The sequence below is a fragment of the Papilio polytes genome, unplaced genomic scaffold (assembly GCF_000836215.1).
Source record: "Papilio polytes unplaced genomic scaffold, Ppol_1.0 DF822289.1, whole genome shotgun sequence".
Taxonomy (NCBI): domain Eukaryota; kingdom Metazoa; phylum Arthropoda; class Insecta; order Lepidoptera; family Papilionidae; genus Papilio; species Papilio polytes.
In genome coordinates this window covers 1147354-1173249 of record NW_013526915.1, presented here as the reverse complement: position 1 = coordinate 1173249, position 25896 = coordinate 1147354, and the positions used below count along the sequence as shown (strand labels likewise).

Below are 25896 nucleotides of genomic sequence, written 5' to 3'. Positions count from 1 at the left end.
ATAACACTTGTACGTGCAACTAAACTGTACAATTCTAGTCGAAGACTTCCGACAGTACAACCGTAAATCCGGCTCCAAACGTAACAAACGAGGAAGGGAATATTTGATCTCGACACACCCGAGATTTATCTGATCTTACGCACCGGTTAGTGAAAAGCGTATGTTATCTTCCTTTCTATTTATACAAGGAAGTAATTAATCGCTTCATTTGACCGATGGGATAACGATAAGTTTGATTAAGTTTGCAAGAGATTATTATCAACATGGACAGGGATTAATAATAAACCTTAGATAGATTTTCAATGACTACCATTTTCAGTCATCATTGATATTATTATAATTACTTGCTTTCGTCCGCGTAAAATAAAGAAAAATAAGTGTACTATGTGCGATACCAGATTACACGCTACGCCTATGCCAAATTTTATCGAGATCCGTTTAGTCGTTTAGGCTACAACCTCTAACAAACATCCATCCATATAAACTTTCGCATTTATAATATTAGTAAGATTGCAGTCTTAATTTTCACTATACATGGATTAAAACTTTTCGATAACTGTTCACGAATTATTAAAAAATTCTGATTTGCTGTTGTTTGCCTTGAAGAGGCATTTACAGCTTCACCGGACTTGAGTTAGCCGAGCGCAGAAGGCGCTTAGCCTAACCCTCGAAGATTCTGAAATAGTTCTTGATTAGAAAGAACGAAATTATGAAGTGAAACTCACGCAAATAATTCATAGACAGCTTTTACTGATACATACCTGAAATAAAACAAACATATTACAGTTAGTGACAAGAAATAGCTTCTAAAAATAAATTTGAAAGAGAAACAAAAGACAAAACGAACATCATTATATCAAAATAGTAATAAAAAAAAAGAAACTTTAGTAACGTAACATCTAAATATTGATAATAGAAAGTTCAGAATGATATAACTATCTTACATTTTATTATTAAACCTAATGAGTATTATTTCTAAAACGCTTGAAGTAACTTGGCACGAGACCTTCGCTAGATAAGGGGAGCCATTAGACACCGTTGCTGCCGCGGAGGCGGGTTTGCCGATACCGTTTGCTTGAGGGAATTGATTATTCGATTCGGACAATAACTGGATTAAAGTATTCTGAATACTCGGTATAGAAATTGAGTCATGTCATAACTCAAGCATAATAAAATCCTATTCTTTTTAAATTGCGATATAATTTCCAAGACCTCACCAAAGCTACTAAAAATAATTAAGGTTATATAGGCGGAGACGACATAGATTTTTAGATTTCACAAGAAGTATGATTTTAAGGCAAAATAATATATCATTATTAAGCGTAATAATGCATTATAATAACTTGTAATTGTACCGTATAATACAAAGCGTCTCTAACAATTTCTGAATTCGGCAATAAAAATTGTAATACGCAAGCTTCTTTGATCATTTCAAAATTTTTATAAAATAAAATTCGTTCTTGAATTATTGAAATAGGGACATGTGTTACCTTACCTTGGAGAAAAAACTTTAACATCAACCTACCTGCTTAAGTTTAAAAAAAATACAGCAGCGGAGACTATATCAATCTTGGGTAACATAAAAAGTTCAGATCTATAGATGAATAAAGCATATTAAATTACATAGATATCAGACTCTTGCGCCTGCTCTTAGTAATGTTTTGTTAATTTACTTTAAACTTGTTTTATCATAATAAAACTATTCATCTAATTTCTGATATTCTCTAAGAGACAACTACCCACTTAAATCTGTCAAATGTCCTTGTTTTCGCGGAGGCGAAGATAAGTTGCACCAAGACCCCTTTCTCTTTTACTGAACAGGTGGATTTGTGGACAATCAACACTTATATCTGCAACAAGTTCTCTTTTGCTTAAATAGATACATTTGAATTTCTATAAGAGAGAAACCAAGGATAAGGCAGTGATATTACTTATCTAAAAATAAACAAGCTCATCATCAGCTTTTAAACAACTATTGGAAACTGACCTTCAGGAAGTTCCACAAATACCTTCACACTAAATTATTGCACTACAGTATTCTGACATTTCACATCAGTAGATATACGTCACTCTTTCGTGCCATGCAAAATTAAAAAGAAAACTTAATTTGTCCAATTAGAAGAATCTCACTCACCTCATAAAGCAATTAACAAGCCGCTATGCAAACCGTAACGAATCTATTCAAACATTTGAATGTTAGGTATGCCTTTGTTTGGATGTCCCACGCATTGCGTGTAACGGAACGTGGCGGTGATTACGCGCGAAAACGTGTGGATGCGACATTTATTCCGCACGTGAGAAAGTCAATGTTTAACGCTTTATCGAGGGTTTCACATTATTAAAATAAATGTGAGAATAATACGCGCTTCGTATTGAGACGATAAGACGCGTGCGATTAAATTGACACGTTCAATTTAAAATCACGTAAACTATTGATAGATAAATGAAGATAAAAAATTAAGATAACTAACTCTTTATTTTAAAGGGCTAAAGAATCACATTCAATTTAGTTTTTCCCCTAAACATTACATTGTTGGATAACTTAATGTATTGCAAAACGCAAAAATAAATATCCAAAAAATTGGGGTTCAATCACACTTTTATAGCACAAGATGGTAAAACGGAACGCATGGCGACCTATAATTCCGGTATTAAAATTGGCGTGGCCAAGCGTGCATACAATGCGAATTACGTGGGAGAACATTGCAAATGGGACATGTGAACAACGATGTAACTGCAAGCTATTGTGATCGCCTTATCTACACCGCTATCACAAATTTCCATATCTCAGTTTCGCAAATGTTTAAGATTACAGCAACTAATAACTTTAACGCTGCAGAATTTTAGTTTTAAAGAGTCAGAAGATAAGTTACAATATACGAAGTTAATAATTTAACAAAATGGAAGTATCAAAAGTTTATTTCTAAGTAGAGAAATAGACTGAAAACGACGTCAATCAGTGCGCCAAAATTGCATCCTGATTTGGTTTTATTTTTTATTTATTTATTTATTTACACTTTGTACACAAGGAAAACAATCACAAAAAAAAGATACATATTGAGCGTCGGTAGTACAGGCGAGCATAACTCTAATAGAGTTTTCTTACTGCTAACCTATCGATACAAATTAGATGTTTAGCAGGTAATGAATGATGATGTGCAAAGTAAAATAAACACTTAAACAGTAAGTACTTACTTTTATTACAGTACTTTTATTATTGTTGTTGATATTAATTATTTATTTATACAAATGCCATACGTCTCGTAAAGTTTAAGTTCAAACCATTTGTAATGATGTTAAGTAAAGGAAATGGGCGGAGACATAAAGAAGAGCAGACCGGTTTTACCATCATTCTTCCATATTTGGTCCAGAAGCGGCTTCTTAGTAGTAAACAAGACTCAGGTATATTGAACTACAATTAACAATATAGTTACTTACCTATTTTACACAATGACAAATTTAGCTGGTTTGTTTTTAAATATCTTAAAAGTGGGGTTATTTCGTTTAATTTCGGTGGAAATTTCATATTAAGTATGAATCTAAAGAATGTCGCCTCAAGACTTATTTCGTTACATGAAAGAGATAAACATATATTAAAAGCCAGGTTAAAACGAGACAGATATATTTAGATTGGACATAGCAATTAATATTTATGATTGTTTTGTCATAATTTCTCTTCAATAACGAGTACGGTATTGCACGCGATTGATAATTATTTTTCTACGAAACAGTAAATTTCAAACATCCATAAACAATGAGGACACAAATTAATTACACCGTTTTCGATAAGTTTTTTTTTTATACCTTAATCCACCAGAGTCCTTAGAAAATCAACAAAGCGATCTACTAATAACACGGTCCGATGCACAAAAACAAGAACCCATAACGACCATTTGCTGGTAGCAAAAAAAGGAATACCCTAATGATCAACTCCAGAGATCATCTGCGAGTGGGAGGTAAGAAACGAGACAAAAAATCCAATGCAATTGAGTGGAAACAAGTGAATCAACAGATTACAAAACAGTTTCTTCTACGTCCGGAAAAGATGACGCACATGTGACGGATTCTTTATTGATTACAGTAAGTTATTTTATTAATTGTAATAATTAAAATGTTAATTTAAGGATTCGAGCAATGTCTACTATTTTTGAATAGATTAAATTTATTCAGAACTTATCAGCTTTAGCTACAGAATGTATAGTAACAGCGAAATATACTTTAAATAATTTAATTAGAACGTAAAGAATGAAAATTAGTATGCCCACATATAATACAAAATCGCCCACAGGTTTTAATAAAGCGTAACAAATGCAATATTGTCGAAAAAGTACGCCTTTTAAGTCAAAATTAAAATTAAAAAGTTATCTTATAAAGACATTATCTTATTGTAAAAAGATTAATCAAGACAAAATCATTCAAATTTCCCACGCCTACATTCCATTACGTTTACAAAAAAAGGGAAACTTCGGACCATAGCCGGCAGTCATGCGAAGCGACCGCGCAATAATGATAGAGATCTCAACAATTATTTTAGAATTAAGTTTACATCACGAAAAGGGCGCGGTTGCTCGTGAAAGCATCCGAGGTGACGTCACCTCATCATTTAGCAGCTGGCGAACTTAGATCATGACTTGCACGACTTTTGGCTTGCTGGCCTTGATACGAGCATAAATTTCCACTTCGCACATTTAATTACAATACTAGGAATCTTTCGCAGTGTCTATACTATTATTATAAAGAGGAAAGATTTGTATTTTTGGGGTTTTGTATGTATTTGATTCACGCAAAAACTACTGGGCCGATTTTAAAAATTCTTCCACCATTACAAAGGTAATTTATCTGTGAGTAACATAGGCTATATATTTTTTTAATTACACTGTCGAAGTTGCGGTCAACAGCAAAATAATGATACCTACCACTACTTGAAGTTGTAACATATGGAAAATGATAAAGATTCAAAGCAAACATTTGTCATCTTAATATAGATATTCCGTAAGTTAAAGTTGTGCTTATCCAGGTTAGTCTTTCTTGTAATAGTTATGTGCTCCATTTATAATAGTTACTTAGAACAAAACAATTACAAGTTTTCAATTCTTCGAAACACATAAACAGGTATACGTGTAAACGCGTGCGCAGATTTTCTCGAACATTCATGTGTAATTGACTCATGCAAATTATGTCTGAACGACTCAAACGACGAAAACGCAATCAAGCTAATTGGTCAAATCATCTCGGATACGATAGCTGTTTAACGAGTTCGTCATAACCCGGTCGCCACGATCATTATAAAGAAACGACAAATTCTCTCACGGTGACCGAATTATAGTTGACACAGCAAGATACACTGTCTATTTTAAAACATTTACCGATAAAAAACTACACTGAAAGTTCGTTAAAACCTTAACATGCAAAACTTAGATTTATAAATACGATATTTGCAGTTAACTAGGTAAAAAAAGCTAATTTTCTTCCGATAATCTTATTCTAATATTATAAAGAAGAAAAATTTGTATTTTTGTATGTATTCGATTCACGTAAAACCTACTGGACCGATTTTAAAAATTCCTTCACCGTTAAAAAGGTAATTTATCTCTGAATAACATAGGCTACATTTTTTATTATTTCCTTATTTTCACGCGGACGAAGTCGCGAGCAACAACTTTACTCAATAATTGTAAAATCATACATAAGTTAAGGCAAATACAGGGATATAAAACTCTTCCAATCTATCTTTAGAGCAATTTGGAGCATTTACTAGTAAACTAATGTAATAAACGGTTCCATCAACCTTATTGCCCTCATCTATCCATAGATACCAAAATACAAAAGGGTCGAGAACGTGTATCTCGTTTCACAGCTGCTATGACAAAAACTTTAAGTTAAAAAAAAAGCGTCCGAAGCCTGTACGTGTTTTATTGTGTTTAACAAACAAAAGTCGATTTGCTCTGGTGTTGGTTGAGGTGTGACAAGGAAACGAGTGGGTACAGACGGGGCTCGACACGGTGCACAAGCGCAGTCAAAGGAGCCGCGAAACGTGGAAGGGACGGTGAAATTATTTTTAGTGAAACGGGTATCGTAAAAACGTACATTTTGTACTCCTTGTAAACGCTGTTAAGTAAATGTACTATTTTAAGAGTTTTTTTTTTAGTTTTCTATTGGTTTACAAAATTGCAATAAAACATTACTTGATAAAAGGAGAAAAGATTTTGGCTTCTTCAACTGTTTACACTATTCCCTAGAACAACAACACTTCATTTTGGTTTAATTTTCGAATCATTTTAAGAGCGGGCGCACACCATGGACTTTACTATCGTTCAATGTTATGCGAACTGATATTGTCGATTATCTCGCAGCTAATTCAACTGTTTAGTTGCATAACTAAAAATTGAATAGTGTGTGCACCACCATATAAGATCACAGGAATCAAAGCGAGACTAAACAGTTATGTCAAAGGTGTGCGCTCTCTCTAAATGTTCGAATTGACAACAGTACGAACATTTAACAAAAAAAGTGTAGCAATAAATTCGTGACTAAAGATAAACAAACGATATATTAACCAGGAAAGTTTTGTTTTACAACAATAAAGATAACACGAGTACAAGAACCAAGCTATATCCGACGTACCTACTTGATAAGACAATGCACACCAACATTTCCTATAAACGACGTGTTTGATGTCTTTTATATTGTAATTTTATCACGTTGGACGAATGTTTATTGGATATGTGACAATAATTAGTATTATTTGATAAAAAAATATTTAAAAACAATTAGGGTCGTAATGTATACGTATGAAATATGTGGAGTTTTGAAATTATCAATTACAAATTATATTATTAGAGCAACAGTTGCACTCAGAAACCTTCGATGATTACTTGATCCTTCTTGACTTCCTTTAGCGTTTCTTTTTTAATATAATATAAGGTGGCAAACGAGCAAGAGGCCACCTGAATCCACCGAAATGGAAAGCGACTGCTGCCTATAAACATCCGCAATTGCAGATGCGTTGCCTATCCTTAATTGACGGAGAGGAGACGCACATAAAGAGTACGATTCCCCTTCCTATGCGTCTCCATCATCAAATCCACTTTTCCTTCCCATCCTTTACTCTTAAAAAAAGAATGGAAAGAGAAAGGGACTAAAATTAGGCCTCCGATACCGCACTCATCAGACGAAACGCGGGTTTCTTTCATTTTATGCCTGTTTTCTGTGTGGTCTTGGTATTACACCGGGCGAGCCGGCCCATTCGTGCAAAGATGTTAAAGCGGGCTTTACCACTGTTAAATGTTATTACTCTAAATCTACACTAAGTATTAAACGTAACCTGTAACTATTAATAATTCATGAATTAAACGCGTATACACAAGATATAAAGGAACGCGGATGTATTGGAGATGAAGCGATAAATATAATAAACGGAGGTGTAAAACCTTTTGTATCTCCTATGTCTATTTCTCAGCAGACTGGATATAAAAAATCAATAGAATTCTGAATGAAAATGTATCAGGTTTTGCTTCTATCGAGATCATAACTCATTCATAGCAAAGAAAAATATCGAGTTAGTTGAAACACAGTTCACATTGATTCAAAGATATCGACGCATTTTTTTGTACAAACTCACATAAATATCAAACATATGATTTATTATGAAAAATGCCAGGTCTAACATTAAAAATACCTATAAGACGTACGTCAACAATGATGTCATTTTAAAACCTTGCTTGACAAGATCAAATCCCACGCGTTAAGACTCGGGACTTTATTGTGTCTAGTGAAATTCCCCGTTTTATTTTTGGACCACTACGGAGTTACGTTCCCGTCCATTGAGCTGTAAAATGAACACTGTTACGACGGTGATTGTTAATTGATTTCGACGTCATACTCCGCTGAATAAAACGGATCATAATTGAGATGTTCCGTTACCAGACACCTGCAAATTACGTTGTTATACTTGTCTTTAAAATCCCGTGATTATAATTAGAATTGACTAGCTGTTGTTCGCGACTTCGTCCGCGTGAAATGAAAAAAATACAAAGAATATCGCCGATGAAAGAATTTTTGAAATCGGCCATTAGTTTTTAAGTTTTTTAATACATACAAAAATACATATCTTTCCTCTTTTTAATATTAGTATAAATTTGAGAAACATCCTTAAATAAGAACTATAAACGTAGAATATGAAGAAATAATTAAACAAAACGTTAAATACTTTTTTTTCTTCAATCACGACTTTTTCACGTATTAGAAGATATACTACGAAATCGAAGACTTAATTTTTAAATGAAACAGAGTTATAAGTATGGTTAAGTTACTTATTCAATGGAGTATTTAACTTATATTTTAACTTATTACACAACAGTGAATTAGTCGTACAATAAACTATTTTAGTCGTTGACAACTCGTTGATGTCTTTTCTATGGCGGCAAAGATGAAACATTTTACATCGTGATTAATTTATTTCAAACATGTTGAGTGACATTGATGACTTACTTTCTCTTGTATAAAGTAATTATCTTATGATGAACAATTCATTATTTAGCCTGTAGGCTTGTTTGAAGCCGCAATAACATGTAAATCTGAACGTTTAGTAATGCAAAAAGTGGTTAAACGAGAAAGTTGATTGTAACAGTTCCATTAATCTTTGTACTTTGTAAATTTTTTTATCTTTTTAATTTCAGTGTTGTTAAAAACCATTAACTTTGAAAAAACGTACGTAATAATGCCAATAAGCAGACGAATAAAAGTTTGCAAGAAACATTAAAGCTTTTAAGAGGGGAAATATTACTCATTAGAGAATTTACACTAACGTTGTATAACTACTCCGTCATAATTTAAGTGGGTACTTCTAGAATCTTAGAACCTGTAGACAAGATATAATAGCGTCATAAATGTTCAGTGCTAAAACAAAACACGGCGCAATAAAACACAATCGCATGGCGTTCATAATCATAGTTTCCGATCCACATTGTTAGCGTCTTAGAGTTTTTTGTAATAAACCTAAAGGCATATTCACACGAGGGTAGAACACTGAGGTAGAAGAGTAGGACAATGCAGTACTACTGTTGTTGAAACGCACAATTTCTTTAACCAACAGCAGAACTGCGCTGTCGTATTGCTCTGCTCTGCATAACTCACGAACAATCTAGGCACGAAAACTCTGTAATTGTTGTAAAGAATATTCACACGTCTGCGGTTAAGAGTGTTTGAGGTTGCTTAACAATTAAACCTTAGTACTTAAACTCAACAGGATGACTATTTATAGATGGCGCTTAGTAAGACCCAATGTGGTTTTGTTAGGCTTATTTTAAGAGTAACAGAAAAAGAATTCAAAATACTCATGAAAGGGACTTTTGGATTGAATTTCTAATATTCTAACTTGGCGTTGCTAAAAGTATAACCAAAAAATATCAAGCTTTTTTAAACTGTGAAGTTAACAAAGTATTGGATTACAAAAATTCTTAACTTTCACTACTTAGTAAAATAAAATATCAATAAAAACCAATAAAAGTTACTACATTCTTTATTTATACTTTAGAAGGAATAAAAAATGTACAATAGCTTGTAATCCTTTGTTAACTTGTCGTGCTGACATTAAGAAAGAAAACCTTACAAAAGAACAAGATCATAATAGAAATCTCTATTTCTATCGCTATTTAACACTAAGGTATTTTGTGTAACAACACATGAAAAAAAACTATTTATAAGATACTTTCACAACTTTCGTTAGGACGAATACTTAAAGGGCGGTAGATTCTGGGGGATCTACCGCCTTAGGCGTAGGGACGGACCTCCTCCCATTTGAGGGTGCTGTCAATGGCAGCAGACGCAGGCCGGGGTTGCGGACATAAGCGAAAGCGTGCCCGTGGCCCCGGCGTAAGGCGTTGGAGGAACCGAGGGGTTTAGTAGGTATGCCTCCCATTATGGGGGAGAGTCCCACATAACTACCGCGTCCCCTAGGCGGGGAGTATGCGTAAAGCATTCCCTCGGGCAAAAAAAGGACGAATAATCAAAAATTGTTGTCTCTCTAACGTAGTCATTAACCAACTGCAGATCTGAAATAAGAATAAAAAAATACTTTCTTCTCAATTTTCATTTACTTTCTCACTCTCATTTAAAACAGGATAACAATTTTTTACGTCACAACATTTGTAATTCACGGTTACACATAGATTAAAAACCCTATTATTACGAATGAATTAGGTCAAAGATTAAAAGCCAGAACTGTCATATTCCCATAATTAATATTCTATTACCAGCAAAACATATATCCGTCAGTTCATTTTACTCATTCGATCATTTTAACTTACCGTTATTTACCAATTTACATACATTTGCATACATCATTATCAATTTCCTACCAAACTTGTTCAACGAGTTAGGATGGTATAGGGCATTTTATTTAGTTCAGTAGATAAAAGTTACTAATTTATTTAGACAAGAACAACTTTAACACACATGTATTGGTATGATTGGATTTATATCAATATTCGATAAAAGTTATATCACTTTAACGAAGTTATGAAGTTGAGTTAAAATACCCATGTAATAGCAAACTAAAACTGTATAAACAAAACATATCCTTACCTTTTATTTAAATAAACATGCAAACATTGCTTTAGGCGTGAATTTCTCTCTGGCACAAATAAAATAAAAAATCACACACGCCTGTAATCCAGACAGGTGAGCAGAGATTATGAAATTCCATTTAATATCACGATCTCGCTTCTTACAATACCACGGATTACGGTTTTATTTTTATTTTTAATGGCAAACATGCCTATTCTAGGTAGGACCTTTGATTTTTTTTCTTGAACAGTCCGCTCCCTTGCTTCTGTTATCCCGGAACAGCTAATATAACAATAATTCTTACAGAATAACTGATATCGCATATCAAAGACACGAAGTAAAAGTATGTCCACGCCACTAAACGTCCTCGCTTAGTGTTGAGGCCGACAACTATCTCGACTAGCATTCCATCCCGCGCAAGATAATTTGAACTTAAATAACACGCATATGCTTTACTATATGAATCAATTTTAGCATTGTTGCCCTTTTTAACAAATATAATTTAATGTTTTATTGTAACAAAGTTAAAAGGCAATTTATTATTTAGAAAAAATAGAGCATTTTAACTTTAACAATGTGACAACCATCATATAAATGCGATCTCAACACTTACAAACACGTCAACGTAAAATGAACTCTAAATCCATCAGAGTAAAATATCAAACCCCTTACGAAACAATAAAGAGCTTTTAATTGACTAGATAAGACATCATTTCATAACAGCTGACGAGCACCTCTCAGAAACCTACCTATTATTGCCCTATAAGTCGAAAATAATTTATCCCAGAACAGATCTATACATCGCGATTGAAGCCCCACCAGTGGTCGAGCTTAAGATGGTCACGAGAACACGCGAGCAAGTTACAGTATTGATTTATCTTTAAACACTGTTAAATATCAATAATGATCTCGAAATATTCCACAATATTAATAATCCCATATTAATTTTTGCTATGGCAAATAATTCCAAGTCATGGATTTAATTTTTGCGCGTCTCTCTCCATTACTCGCATCTGTTTTCTTACAATTATTTACTTAATACTTTTTGCACAAATATTACAATAGGAGCCTGTCCCACCAAATTGTAAACTGTCTGATAGCAATCCAACTAGTAAAATATATGATGGAAGTATCGGATTTTGTTACCTTATCTGACAATGACGTCATTTTAAGAGATCTAAGTCTATCAGCCAGGGGTGGGACAGGCCCTAAGTGTACTAAAACTGAGCTACTACAATTTGAGCAAAGGCGGTCTTTTTGCATTACATTTTTACATGCTTGTCAAATATGACAGTTAAAATGTATTCTAAATGTCTGCAAAAACGCAGTAACTAACAGAAAAGTAAGACGGCCAATGGCCAATGTTATGTTAGAAAATATAATCTCGATGGCTTACGGGGAATCCAGTTTGCAACGCCAGACCTAAAGTAAATAGCAAACACAATGCTTTGAAGTCGTGCCACGTTTAAATTCAAAAGCGCACCACTATTCGCCTCACAGTAATTTTGAATTGGTAATTCTATCAGATGGAATTAAACAGCCACTGTTTGGGATCAGACTGCGCTTTAGTGTATGTCGGAAATTTGATCTTATAGACTTCAGAGAATGTCTAATCTGTACTAATATAAAAAAGCGTAAACACACACTACTTCGTGGCGTAAAATGTCAGCAAACACAGCATATTTTTGAATAATTCTTTCGTTAATAAAAATTACATTTACGACACGTTTTAGGCTATATATTTTCACGCTAATCAACTTAGGGCGTAAATAAATTAGAAAAATTTTTCATGTGGGAAAGGTACCATAAAGTACAAGCTACCAACATTAAGGAAGCAAGGTTATTATGGTACCGGTAATTTTGACATTTGCAATTGAGAATTTGACAAATGTATACAATAAAAATAAAGTTTTTAACATTTCATGAGGATGAAGCTACACTGGAACAACTAGTTAAATACAATAATAGAATGCGTTTATGCCATTTAGTAACGAGACAAATGAAACCACACGGATGTAAATAACACGCCTTCTGTGCTACTTAGGATTGAAAGCTTAGATTAAAGACAAATACCTGTTCAGTACAGCGTTTGCACTTTGACCTTGAACTGCAGGGTCTTGTCGATCTTACGCCTCGTTATCGTAATTTCACAAGCTACTGCGCAGCTCGAAACTAATTGCAACCTCAACTTGAGTTTTCATTATAAATATTGACATAAAAACATATTGCGATATTTGACTTTTCCAATGGAATTAGCATATATGTTATAGAACGTCATACTACTGTTGGTCGTCTACTTTTTGTGAATAATACTAAGAGATTTACTACCAAATATTAAAAAGATACAAGCATCTAAAATGATAAGATTACGCTTCAACTCCAACATCTCTACAAATTGTGTCGTCTATGAGATTGTAAGCAGCGTTTACGAAGATAAATACTTTACCATTTTTCTTAAGTAACAGTAAGGCTGTCCATGTACTCGTGATTGCGACACAGTTTCAATAAAATTGTCATCAAAGTGTTTAGTATATGACTTAAAGGTTGTCGATCAGAACTGTCATGCATGTAATGTCTCTTACCTCATTCGACCTACCATATTACATACTGCATACTAAGTACGTAAGCTAGTAACATCGGTGAATACAAAGGAGTTGGCACGAGTACAAATATGTCGTCGATGGATCTTACGTAGACTGACAAATGATGGTTGTCCTTGAATATTATAATTGACTTGATATTAAAACTGTATTTATATCTGTTTGGATGGAAGGACGGAATTTTGTAGAGTTTGTAGCCTAAATTGTTGAAGAATCTCCATGAAATTTGTCACATATGTAGTACATAACCTAAAATTACATTAAATATAAATAAAACGACAAAATATTTTTATTTTACCAGTATTATATTAAATCATATCTATAGAACTATATAAACTACGCCGGATTAGTATAATTCGATTCTCCCCTCCTTTGTTTATCGAATGTCTAGACGCAAACGAGGGTTGCCTCCCTTTTGTTGTAGGTACCCGCATAATACAATTAAAATATTGGGAAATACCTGTACAGGAAAACATACCAATTTTTATCACTATAACCTTTCACAGTTTTGATCTTAAGCATACGTTGGTATTTTCAATAAAAACCAAGCTTATTAGCTATAGTAAAAGGTAGAAATCTTCTACCAAATAGGTCTATAAAACCAAAGTTGCACAAATATACATAAATCAGAGTATGCAATTCAATTGATGGCGAAATAGTCGTTCTTACCACAATATCGTCATAAAAACGCACGAATCCATACAATAAGACTTCAATTCCAACCAAAAGTCACCTTGTACGAAAGTGGAACGCATTGAGCGTGCAGCGGTCGTGATTTAGTACTAATCATCCAATTTGTCATCCAAACGTGGCCTCTAAGCACACGTTTGTAACTACCTTTACATTCAGAGAAAGTCCACATTAGATAAATACAACCCTTCAAGCATACAAAAGACACGAGGCTTACAATCCGTGAAAGGCTAAAGTTTTAGATCCGTATCAGATATTATTTATTACGTAAATTATTCGCATTGTCACAATAGCTCGTATTGCAGGGCATATCTGACAGTTACATTAAAGCACTAGTCTGTTTAGAGAAATACAATTTACTTGCTTTAAAATCCTAACCCCCGGTACGGGCGCTAAAAGAGCGTTCAAATAGCACTAATGCGTTTCCTATCTATTCATACGGCAGCGCATTTAAAACCGTACGCTTTTCGCAGTGTTTTTTATGTTTGTTAAGCTAGCCCTTGACCACGTTCCCACCTGAAGAAAGTGATGATGCAGTCGAAAGGTGCATGCTAGTTTAATAAGTAGCTGTTTATTATGTTTGCTGTTGGTTTTTGAGCACTGAGCGAGCGAAACAAGTGAGAGCGAAGAAATTTTTAAAACGTTAGTTGTCCAAGATACGTTCAAAGCGTCCGTGTAAGAAATATAATTAGCGAAAACAAAAGAAACGCTTGTAACATTAAACCAGTTTCAACTCTTATAAATCCAAGAAAGATCGACATAAAATCTTTTAAGACCTTACGGCCATATAAATATTCAAATCTATGAATCAATAAGACATATGACATTAATTTCGATATCAAACTCAATGCTCAATGAACATGATAAAAATTTGCGTTGCTAATGCGTTATACGGAGCAAGGACGAGTGAACAATACTGTAACAAGATGTTGATTGTCTTGACACAGGTGGGATGCGTGAAACTTGATACGAACTATATTATCTATTCAAAAGATATTATTACAATATGTACAATACAAAACCTCGTATAACTCACGGCTACTTAACGAGCAATCGATTGTTGCAACCAAAAACTAAAAAATAGACTAAAACTAGCGAAACATATTACGTTATTCAAATAATACTAGAATTTTGAAATTATAACTTAAGACTTTTTAAATGATTTAATTAATTTCCTTTGATAATGTATAATGTACAATACATCGTATTGCTGATTGGAATTCAATATAAAACCTTGAAAGTAAAGCCAGACCAAACAAAATAGACAAGTACAATGTCAAAGCAATTCAATGAAATTCGCGGTTGATTTCGCCATTGCGAATCGATTTACTCGCAAATAATATCTAGTAATTTTAAGAGGAAAAAAAACACTCTCTTCAATGACGACATTAACAATTAGAATAACCAATGTATAAAAGGTTAATTTAAAAAAAATCGTTAAATAGTACTTTAAAAAATCACAATGTAAAGATATATTGGTAGAATTTAAATTGATATTAACAATTACATTTTATTTATCTAATGCTGGGTTTCTGAAGTTTTCATTTATTTTGTCATTAACCATTGATTTATTAGCGTTAGATTGATCTATGTTTCAAGGGAGTAAAACTCAAGTTACGTAGTTCGGAATACACTAAGGAATCGTTAAACATAGCTGGAAAACCGGCCATTAATATTTTAAATTGAACGCTCGTCCTATTTGTGTCTATAACAAGGTGCAATTAAACGACAATATAATTTTTTAAGTGTTTTCTATTCTTTGTTCATCCTCATTACTCAACTTGCACAGGTTACGAGCCTGTGTGCAGGCGCCTGACAGGTTTCTTATTAATTAACTTATGTCAAGGAGATTATGTCAACATTTTTGACATTCCCAAGTCAAGAGTTAACTTTTTAAAGCCGTACGCAGGCATCGTAATTATAATTACAGCTCTTGTTAGTTCCAATAGTTATGTTAAGTAAGTACCTACATGAGCTTCGCCTGAGAGTTTAGTTTGGCGAGAATTTAAAAAAAAAATGTACATAACGGCGCGAAATTATTGTTAATTTTTGAACGATTAAAGTTAGTATCAAATTCAATTCTGGCAACATTTGAAATTAGTTATTAACTGTAGAAATGTTACAAATTGGAAGTGTATTGTAAATCGCGTTTCTATTTCCGTTTAAAAATGCAAACACAAATACTTCCGCACGAGTCGTTCAATACAAAAAGTAGGTAACTATCGAATATGCATAATGCATCAGACCTTATTGATCGTTTATGGTAATTACATAAACAAATGTCAACGGTTGGAATAAATAAATATATTTTCATCCTAACTTTTATCTCAGAACTCTCACAAAACATATCGATTTTCTAATTTTGAATACGATCAAACCTATTCGATAACTTTCAAGTGGTTTCGATTGAGTACAGTAATAAAATTATATTTTATCTATTTGACCAATACAGATCTAAACCATAGACCACAAACTTTTAAGGCGATTTGCAGTAAATTTCGAACAGGTATGTTGGGGTAAAATTACTATAGAATGTAGGTACTACCTGACAAAAATTAACAAAAAACGACCGGTAGGTATTGGTCGTACTCTATATTAAGAGATTACTCGAGACTTTATTACGAGCATGTCCTTATTAATTGAAATCAACGTAGACTTTGTTCCGTGTATATTTTATAGTTTCTAGTCTTGCTTTTAGTATTTGAATTGCCTTCGTTTTCGTACAATTTAACAAAAAAAAAGGATAGAAATAAAAAGAAATATATCGAAGCTAGAATTAACACAACAGGTAGACAAAACTACTTACATATGTAAATAGATCCTTTAAACAGTCCACCTGTATACAGAAGCTTTACGCGTCCGTGGAATGCGACACCTGAGATCACAAACACAGTGTAAACACACCTTTATCACCAGTTATATGTGAACAATGGTTCCACAAATACAACACAATAATATAATAAACTCAATACAAATGTCACCATAAAACTTTTAACCGTAAAAAGTTCGCGCGTTTATCGTTATAACAAGCGCAACAACAGTACTCAAACGGACGGAGAACGTATCCGAACTGACGTATTCGGGTTGCGGAGGAGGGAAAGGGGGCGAGAACAGCACAGACTACAATCTGACTAGTAGCGCCGCCACACCTGTCTGCGTGCGACCAACAACTGCAAACAGCCAATGAGGCGAATGAACATTTCTTTTCTCAGGTGACGCAACGTTACAAAGTTTAGCCGCTAAATTGTAGACTTATAGATGTTTTATTTCAATTATTGTGTTATAATTTTACCGAACCTCATTGTTATACATAGATTTTGTCCGTGACTCTGTCCGCACGGTATCTATACATATAATAAAATTGAAGGTTTTGTTTGTAATATCAAAAGAAAAATTCCAGATTTCGGGAAGATGATGTATTTGCATTGCTGATAACGAAAAACTCATTTAAAAAATTTTTGACTGTCTGTCTGTCTGACCGCAAGCTGCGTTTGTTCTAGGTAAGCTGCGAAACGGACTGGACTTTCACTGAAGGGTAGCTGACATTATAGGCTACTTTTTAACTTAATATTGCGTGGACGAAGTCGCGAGCAACAGCTAGTTAAAAATAAAAACAGTATGTAGCCTATGTTTGCTTCCACACTGTGATCAAAAGATGAAATGGTGATACATTCACCTTTTGAAACGTGCTCCTAGATAAAGAAGTTAAACTGATCTGACTTGTTTATATGTTTTCAGGATTTGTCGTGATTTTCATGTGATGAGGCATTTTTTGGAATTCAGAATAGAATAGGAAAAGAATAAATCAGGTAAAATTTTAAAATATTAATAGCCGCTTTTGTATGTATGTTTGCAAGTTTATTGCATATGCGTATAGTTCACTTTTAGAGAGTTACCCTTCTTTGATCATTAATAACGATAAAATTCCCTAAGAAACTTCTTTGAACTTCATATTGACTAAGTTAAAGACGTAAGAGTCAAAATGGCGAGTGTACCTTAATTTGACTATAATTGCGATCTGGAAAAGGTACTTTATTTGACCGAGGTACTAAGTACGTACTACTAGATAGATATCTTTTGTAAGTGGTAAAATTTAATTTGCTATGGTAAGTAAGCCCACCATTCTGACTGGCACAGTTAAACTCAATCCCCAAGGATACGGCCAAATACTAAAACAACTTTTAAATACTTGATTACCTTAATTTGTAAGGGAATTTGTAAGTTAAGCGTGGCATTTTTTAAGACGCTGTTTCAGCATTCGACCGTTATACTTTGACGTATTATTATTACCAGTGTAGAATTGTATTATCTGTGGTATTATGAATCATCGAATCATATCACTCCTCTCTCGTGTTTTTTGGGCCATAATAAATAAGGTATAAATAAAAGTAACACAATTTTTTTCATATAATTTATTTATAATACGACGTGCCCGCGTGAATAAAGTTTTATTGTGTAATATTGCTTTATTTGGTAATAGAGGAAAACTTAAATATTTAATTTATAGAAAATATTGCAATCCTACGTTTAAATTACAAGAGTACGGCACTTACTATGTTACAAAATGTACAGGATTAATAGTCTAATAGTAGTAATTATTCTAATATCACTTTATTTAATGATATAACCAGTGGAGATGCGACGCGATTGCGCTGATGAAGAGCAGAATTTCTGGAACTCCTGAAAATGGAAATAAAAGTACAGTTTTTATACAACGAAGGGCGAAATGGCAATATTTTTCCCTAAAATGCATTAGAATAGTGTAATATTATTATAGTTTACTCTTATACTGATCTACTCTTTTTAAAAAGGAGAAAACCCTGTCAGAGAGGACTTCCTCGTAACACAGATTGAAATTCATATTTTACGGATGCACACTTTGTTGCATAAATCCACAATTATAATCGTTTTGTCCACTTAAATAGGCGCTTAGTATATATTTCTTCCTTCAGTCCGAAGTAGATGACATGGTGCTCAAAATAAACGTTCATGGGATAGACAGGGAGATGATTAATTCTACGATTATTTATTAAACATTACGATTTTACGTCCGGTGGTTATTAATTTAGCGGCAGTTAAACGTTCTTTGTTATGTGTTTTCAAAAAACTTACTTGCAGTAACCGAAGCTTTATCTTGCAAAGGAGCTCGATACTCGTCGGTGACTTCTAGGAATTGGTACATCGCTTTGAAGCCCGTTCCGTCGAGTCTGTCGTTGGAGCGAAAGGTAACCTTGAAGAAGTTCCTGTCGGACTCGACGTGGAATTCTTTCATCTGGCCGCAGTAGCGCCCAAACCGGCTATCTTCAGTCATGTAGTTCGAGAACTCGACGTAGTCGCTGCCCGATACTGCTTCGCATCTGGAACGTGATGTTATTTCATTTAATTAGTTGAACGAAAAGGTCAGTGATATTTAAAAAAATATGGTAGTTGTAATAGCTGTAGTAGATGTAATTCTAGCACTAGTGAAAACTATAGTATATATGTTATATAAGTTGCTAAAGTCAGAATTCTGTATACTTACGGTAAAACACCTTCGACGCCAAAATTCGTAAAATAGAGATGCACCTTCTCAGTTTGACCGCCGTGAAAGAAATACGTGCATTCAGTGTCACGAGGATACGGTCCAGGCCAGTTGGGAGACGCGAAAGTACCGTTGTGACTTTCTGTGCTGTTATACACGAAAGCACACGGGAATTCCTTCAACTGTCTACCAGTTGTGATCCCGAAATCTGAAACGAAAACATTACAAAACTATTTCATTGGTTATTAATAGAGTCTATTTTATGATGTACAATCTGAACATTATCAACGTGAATTGAATGTGGCCACTTTGGCCGCTTCGGTGTTTAAATATTCACTATTAATTTCCGAACTAATTAGTGTGTTGTTGACAAAGCACTCGACTTTACTAATTTAATTATATACAGAAAACTCATACATATACGAATAGGGAATCGATAACATGGATCCAAAGATTAAGAACGTAGTGTCTTACTTCAGAAATATGTGATGGACTTTTAATTGTAACTAATTTATAGTCTTAACATTTACACACTTGTAATTGTTAATCAATAGTTTCTTTTTCTCAATAGTTACCCTATTAAATACTTACTTTCCACAAAAGAATATGTTATTTTAAAACCCCTGGAATGCCTTGACGATTGCGTCCCGCGAAATTCCAGCATTAGTTTAGGCCCATTGGACATAACAGGCTTAGGCAGATCCGTTCCACAGAATGCTTCCACCTTTTCTAATCGGCCATCAACGTTGACGAATGCTTGGAGTGAATCTACATTTGCACAGCTGGGAAAAATAAAAACATATGTTTTAGATTGTCAATAACTTGGAACCATGTGGGATAAAAAATGTTCCTTTAAAACTGAATAATGTTTTGGTACAAGACTTACTCCAATGATCCATCTGCTGGTTTGTGTAAGTAGAAGTCATGAAATATCAGCCTAACCCTCTCCTTTCCTCTTCCGAAGAATTCGTAGTGACAATGTGTGTTCGGTGGATAAGCCAGGGGGTAATGCGGCGAAGTGAGTGTTCCATGTTTGGAACCGTCGCTGCTAAACTCCTGATGACACGAAGATGCTGAAAGTGAAAAAAAATAATCTACTGTAATTCATTAATTTTATTAAGTTATTTCAATTACCGCATTGTAACTTATTAAATCAAAAGTACAATATTATTAAAAACAGAATTTTTCCGTTTTGTTTGAAAATATTTACATATGTATACAAAAGCCTTTGTAAAGTTGAAACTGTAATCCTTGAACTAAAGAGCAAGAGTGCGCATGCTCGAAAATTACGTCAATGCCTTGCGGCAAAGTGTTTGTTGGCTTCACTGCGTGTAGGATATCAAGTGAAATTAAATGTAATAAAATGTAAAGATGCTTAAATGTAATGTTGTTTTACAAGCTATGATAGAGTATTTGTGAATACTAGTGTTCATGTGCTTATTTCTTAAAGAAGTGTACAAAGATTTCGCGGATTAAATAATTTTGTTCAAAAGACTTGAACTCCAACCAATTATTTTTAATCTGCTATGCAGTGACACGACATGATGTTGTCAATTGTCAATGTCATTTGTCATGCTTTGAAATGTCAAGTTACGAGTTTACAACAATAGTTTATACGGAAAAATTTTGTTATACTGTGAGATTCACATGAAGAAATCTTGGGGTTTTGTGTGTTTTAGAAATGGGTGAACCGTATGTTCCGTTTTACGTTGATCGCGCAAAGGGTGGTCGGGCGTCGTGCAAATCCTGCAAGAGTAACTGCCCAAACGGTGAATTACGCATTGCTAAATTAGTACCTAGTCCTTATAATGAAAATCAACCGATGAAGTCATGGTATCATGTTGATTGTTTTATGAATATACTTTTAAAGCAACGACCTGCAACAAAGCGGATTGACTCGATAGACGATATTGGAAACTGGCAGAATTTGTCTGAAGGAGATCAAAATACTGTATTAAAAAAAATAAACGAGACTGAAAAACTTTTCGCTGAAAAACATGACGGGAAATATATTGCGAAAGTGATAAAAAATGAGTCAAAACCCGTTATCAAATCAACTAGTGATGCATTTGAGCAAGGTAACTTCAATAAAAGTGGCTGTATACAGAATATTCAAGATAATAAGTTTTCGGAATTCGTAAAATTATGCAAGGGAATATCCAAAGTAGATGCATATACTGAGAAAACAGCAGTTGTGAACAGGTTTTTTACAAGAGGTTGTGATGGTGACCATTTTAAAGGGGATTTGGCTCTATGGTGTAAGTTGTTACTTCCTCAAGTGTGTAAAAGGGTTTACAATCTTAAAAGTAAACAACTAGTTAAGTTATTTTCACGAATATTTTGTATGGATCATGATGATATGTTGACACATTTGGAACAAGGAGATGTGGCAATTACAATTCAAAGCTTTTTTTCCAAATCTAAAGTTATACAACCGGCCAGTGAGAGTACACTTACTGTACAGGAGGTGGAAGAATTCCTTGAAGATCTTTCAAAGTTGACAAGAGAAGATGAACAAATATATCAATTTAAAAAGATTGTAAAGAAATGTGACCTAGATGATATGACAATGTTAATCCGTTTAATCAAAGGTGATTTAAGAATAAATGCCGGACCAAAACATATTCTAGAAGGTGTACATCCTGACGCATACCAAGTGTTTCAAACATCAAGAGATTTAGACATGGTTTTAGACCGTGTTCTGTCTCAAAATGATAAAATAAAACATAAAGATGCTATACAGAAATCTATGCAAGTGACACTAGTTCTTATGACACCTGTTTTGCCTATGTTAGCTGAAGCATGTAAATCTATAGAAATGGCTATGAAGAAATGTCCAAACGGAATGTTCTCGGAAATAAAATATGATGGTGAAAGAGTTCAAGTTCATAAAAAAGGTTCTGAATTTAAATATTTTTCTCGAGCTCTTAAGGCTGTAATGGCACATAAAGTAAATCATTTAAAAGAATATTTGCCGAAGGCATTTCCTAAAGGTACCGATTTGGTACTAGATGCAGAAATTTTACTGGTTGATGTGAAAACTGGGAAACCTTTACCATTTGGTACATTAGGTATACACAAACAGTCTGCATTCAAAGATGCTGAAGTATGTCTATACGTTTTTGATTGTCTTTATTACAATGGAGATATTCTAATGGATTTACCAATTGTAAAAAGAAGACAAATTCTTCTCGAAAACATGGTCGAAGTGAAAAATCATGTAATGTTTTCAGAGCAGGAATTAATTAAAAAACCAGCAGATTTAGCTAAAATGATTGCAAAAGTTAGTTTTTTTTTTATTTTACCTCTAACTAGCAACCCCAATCTGCATGGATACAATACTGATACAAAAATGTGTTTATTTACATGGCATTACAAAACTCTTAAGACTAACAGTATTTCTCTACTATATCATACTTATAAACATATCAACCTTCCTCTTGAATCACTATCTACTAAAAAAACTGTATCGAAATCCATTGTGTACTCGTAGATTTAAAGATCTAAGCATACATAGGGACAGACACAGTTTGAAGCAACTTTGTTTTATACTATCTTTTTAATTTAAGTTTAATATTATAAAATAATAAAATATATGTTTAACTAATTCCAGGTTCTACAATTGGGTTTAGAAGGTCTTGTTTTAAAGGACTTGGAATCAACCTATGAGCCAGGCAAAAGACATTGGCTAAAAGTAAAGAAGGATTATTTGTTTGATGGAGCAATGGCTGACACTGCAGATTTGGTTGTACTTGGAGCTTGGTTTGGTGAGTTTTATTAATTACTTTTTATCTTGAAAACATGTATTTTAATTTGAATGGTCCAATTTGCTTAATACTAAAATAACCTAAAAGCATAAATACACCAGAAGAAATAATTCATATTTCATTATAATCCACTTCATACACACTGTTAGTACAGGTGAACTGTTCAGTTAATACTGTGCATGTATTGGCAACATTTAAACTAAACAGTAGAAGTGACAGTTAAAATTTTGCCTACACACAGTATGTATGGAACTTTATGACTGAAGTTAGTATATGTCAATTTTGACTTGTGTTTTTTATTTCTATTAAAAAAAACTTACAAAATACTTTTGTATACTTTCTAGGTACTGGTAAAAAAGGTGGAATGATGTCAGTTTTCCTAATGGGTTGTTTAGATAATCGAAGAAATCGTTGGGTGACCGTTACTAAAGTTCATACAGGACACGATGATCCCACATTAGAGAGATTACAAAAAGAACTTGCCCCGTTAATGGTGAAAATATCACAGGAATACACAAAACTTCCCACTTGGTTGGATTGTAACAAAGGGATGGTACCTGATTTTGTCGCTAAAGACCCAAAAAACCAACCTGTTTGGGAAATAACTGGTTTGTATTTTAATTCTCTCTCATTCTTTAAGGTTCCTACTTTTTTTAAGGCAGCATTTGCTTCGCTATTTTGGTGGATTGAGATGGCTTGTGTTATAAAAAATCAATTTATTTTACAGGTACAGAATTCACTAAAGCAAACCTTCACACAGCTGATGGCATTTCAGTAAGATTTCCAAGAGTGACGAGAATAAGAGACGACAAAGATTGGAAAACAGCTATCAATTTAGACGAGTTAAATCAACTTTATAAAACATCTAAAGAAAAAACAGATGTATCATTATTAAATAAATTAGCCGAAACAGCGAATGACGATGAACCTCCTGTGAAGAAATTTAAAATCAGCCCTTCAAAGGTATCACCAGGAACTAAAGAAAAGAAACATTTAAATGGTGTTACAAAAATAGATAAATTCCTAACCAATAAAGGTTCACCGAAGAAACGGAAATCGAATAATTTAGATTCAACAGAAAGCAGTGATACTTTACATGATACTGAATCAATTGATATTAAATTTCAATTATTACCAAATAATCCCTTACCGGATGCATTTTTGGATAAAAAAATCGGTTTTTATCCAGATTTTATAAGTATACCTGAAGATGAGAGGAGATTTTTCGAAAGGCATTGGATTGCTTACGGAGGGGAGGTTGTTAAAGCAATAAAATCACCGAACGTCGATTATCTTGTACATAATGATGATATTATTGAATTTAGTAAAATGCAAAAATTAAAACATAAATGCCCGCCAGATGTGAGACATGTTACTAAAAATTGGTTAAAAAGTTGTATTAATAATATTAAATTATGTGACAGTAAATATTACCCTGTGATTGTTCTCCCTTAATTATGAAATTAAATTTTTGCACTATAATTTATGTTCATAGTAATTCAAAGTGATTCAAACATTTAGAGGAGTCATAGTTAACTTCACTTGAGACATTTTAAATTATCTTCACTAACACTATCTATTGATAGTCTCAAAACATCATGCCAAAGGAATTAAATGTATTTAAAATAAATTTCAATAGATGTCAATAAATAATATTTAAATGTCTTTATTTTATTTTTAACACTGTTTTTTTTAAATGTTTTATTACATGTCAAAACAAGGAAATGATATGGCACTAAACTTGACAACTGATATAGTACCTTTCAGAGAAAGTACCGGTGAAATTTTTTTATTCACTATGCCTGGTCTATATGTGTCTTGAATGTCTTTGATGAACTCAATTTTTAATTGCCAGTTATATCTGTTTTGTATGCTATTTTCATAATCAGCAATGCAAATACATGATTTTTTCCGAAATATGAATTTTTTTTTACATACGGACACTCCATTTTTATTATATGTATAGATTATAACTGTTATAAGGAGTTAAAGTTATTTGCTGAATTCCTGTTTGATAAAATCTATATATTTAACAATCCTTATTAAGTTAGATGTATATTACAATTTGTTTGAAATAATTGTAAAATCTTGTTATGTTATTTATTTTTTCTTGTATACTTCTATCTACATGATATTAAAGGGTATTTTTTACCCTTATTTGGGGTAAATTAGTACTAATAAACGAATAATATGCAGATACCCATTATTATCACCAGCCTGTAACAGTTTATTGCTGGCCATAGAACTTGCCCAAAAGCATATTGTATATTGTACTGTGTTTGATAAATAAATAAATAAAAAAAAGCCTTTCACTGTAAGTCAACAATCACTTAAAGCTAGAAATAGAATATTGCCTGAGTAAATTGAATACCAGTGTAATATCTAGAGTATCGTTTTCATAACTATGGCATACATATCTATCTTATCCTACTATATTAAAAATGCGAAAGTTTAGATGGATGGATGTTTGTTAGAGTTTGTAGCCTAAACGGCTGTACGGATCTCGATGAAATTTGGTATAGATATAGAGGATAGTCTGGAAGAACACATAGGCTACTAATTTTTGTTTTTTAGAACAACGCGCGGACGGAGTCGCGGGCGAAAGCTAGTACTAATATAAAGAGGAAACATTTGTATTTTAAAATTTTTGTATGTAATCGATTTACGTAAAAACTACTGGGCCGATTTCAAAAATTCTTTCACCATTTGAAAGGTAATCTGTAAGTAACATAGTCTATATTTTTTACTATTT

General features: G+C 33.3%; 3 protein-coding genes across 3 annotated transcripts in view; 1 reads left to right on the top strand and 2 right to left on the bottom strand.

The window, feature by feature from the left end:
* The window catches only part of LOC106106176 (protocadherin-15), a gene marked incomplete at its 3' end in the record, with an annotated part of 107701 nt that extends 90686 nt beyond the window's left edge, over positions 1-17015 (bottom strand). The window contains exon 1 of the mRNA XM_013286723.1: positions 16663-17015. The remainder of the gene's footprint in view (positions 1-16662) is intronic.
* A 1219-nt stretch (positions 17016-18234) lies between these two features.
* Positions 18235-25896, bottom strand: part of LOC106106271 (suppressor of lurcher protein 1-like) — a 57166-nt gene continuing 49504 nt past the window's right edge. The window contains exons 2-6 of the mRNA XM_013286822.1: positions 20264-20450; positions 19969-20159; positions 19378-19585; positions 18969-19213; positions 18235-18536 (exon numbers count right to left, since the gene is read on the bottom strand). Of these exons, the coding sequence (XP_013142276.1) occupies positions 18472-18536; positions 18969-19213; positions 19378-19585; positions 19969-20159; positions 20264-20450 (896 nt within the window). The 3' untranslated portion in view covers positions 18235-18471. The remainder of the gene's footprint in view (positions 18537-18968; positions 19214-19377; positions 19586-19968; positions 20160-20263; positions 20451-25896) is intronic.
* Positions 20788-24809, top strand: LOC106106269 (DNA ligase 3). The gene is made up of 4 exons (XM_013286821.1): positions 20788-22660; positions 22991-23144; positions 23489-23752; positions 23872-24809. Exons 1-4 carry the CDS (start codon positions 21059-21061, stop codon positions 24597-24599), a joined length of 2748 nt encoding a protein of 915 aa, XP_013142275.1. The 5' UTR covers positions 20788-21058; the 3' UTR covers positions 24600-24809.

What these genes read in the sequence shown, in the direction of transcription:
- LOC106106269 (XM_013286821.1), top strand. Translation starts at nt 21,059, where the DNA reads ATGGGTGAACCGTATGTTCCGTTTTACGTTGATCGCGCAAAGGGTGGT. An exon ending in TAGCTAAAATGATTGCAAAA is followed by an intron (nt 22,661 to 22,990) that starts GTTAGTTTTTTT and finishes AACTAATTCCAG; the next exon opens with GTTCTACAATTGGGTTTAGA. An exon ending in ACCTGTTTGGGAAATAACTG is followed by an intron (nt 23,753 to 23,871) that starts GTTTGTATTTTA and finishes TTTATTTTACAG; the next exon opens with GTACAGAATTCACTAAAGCA.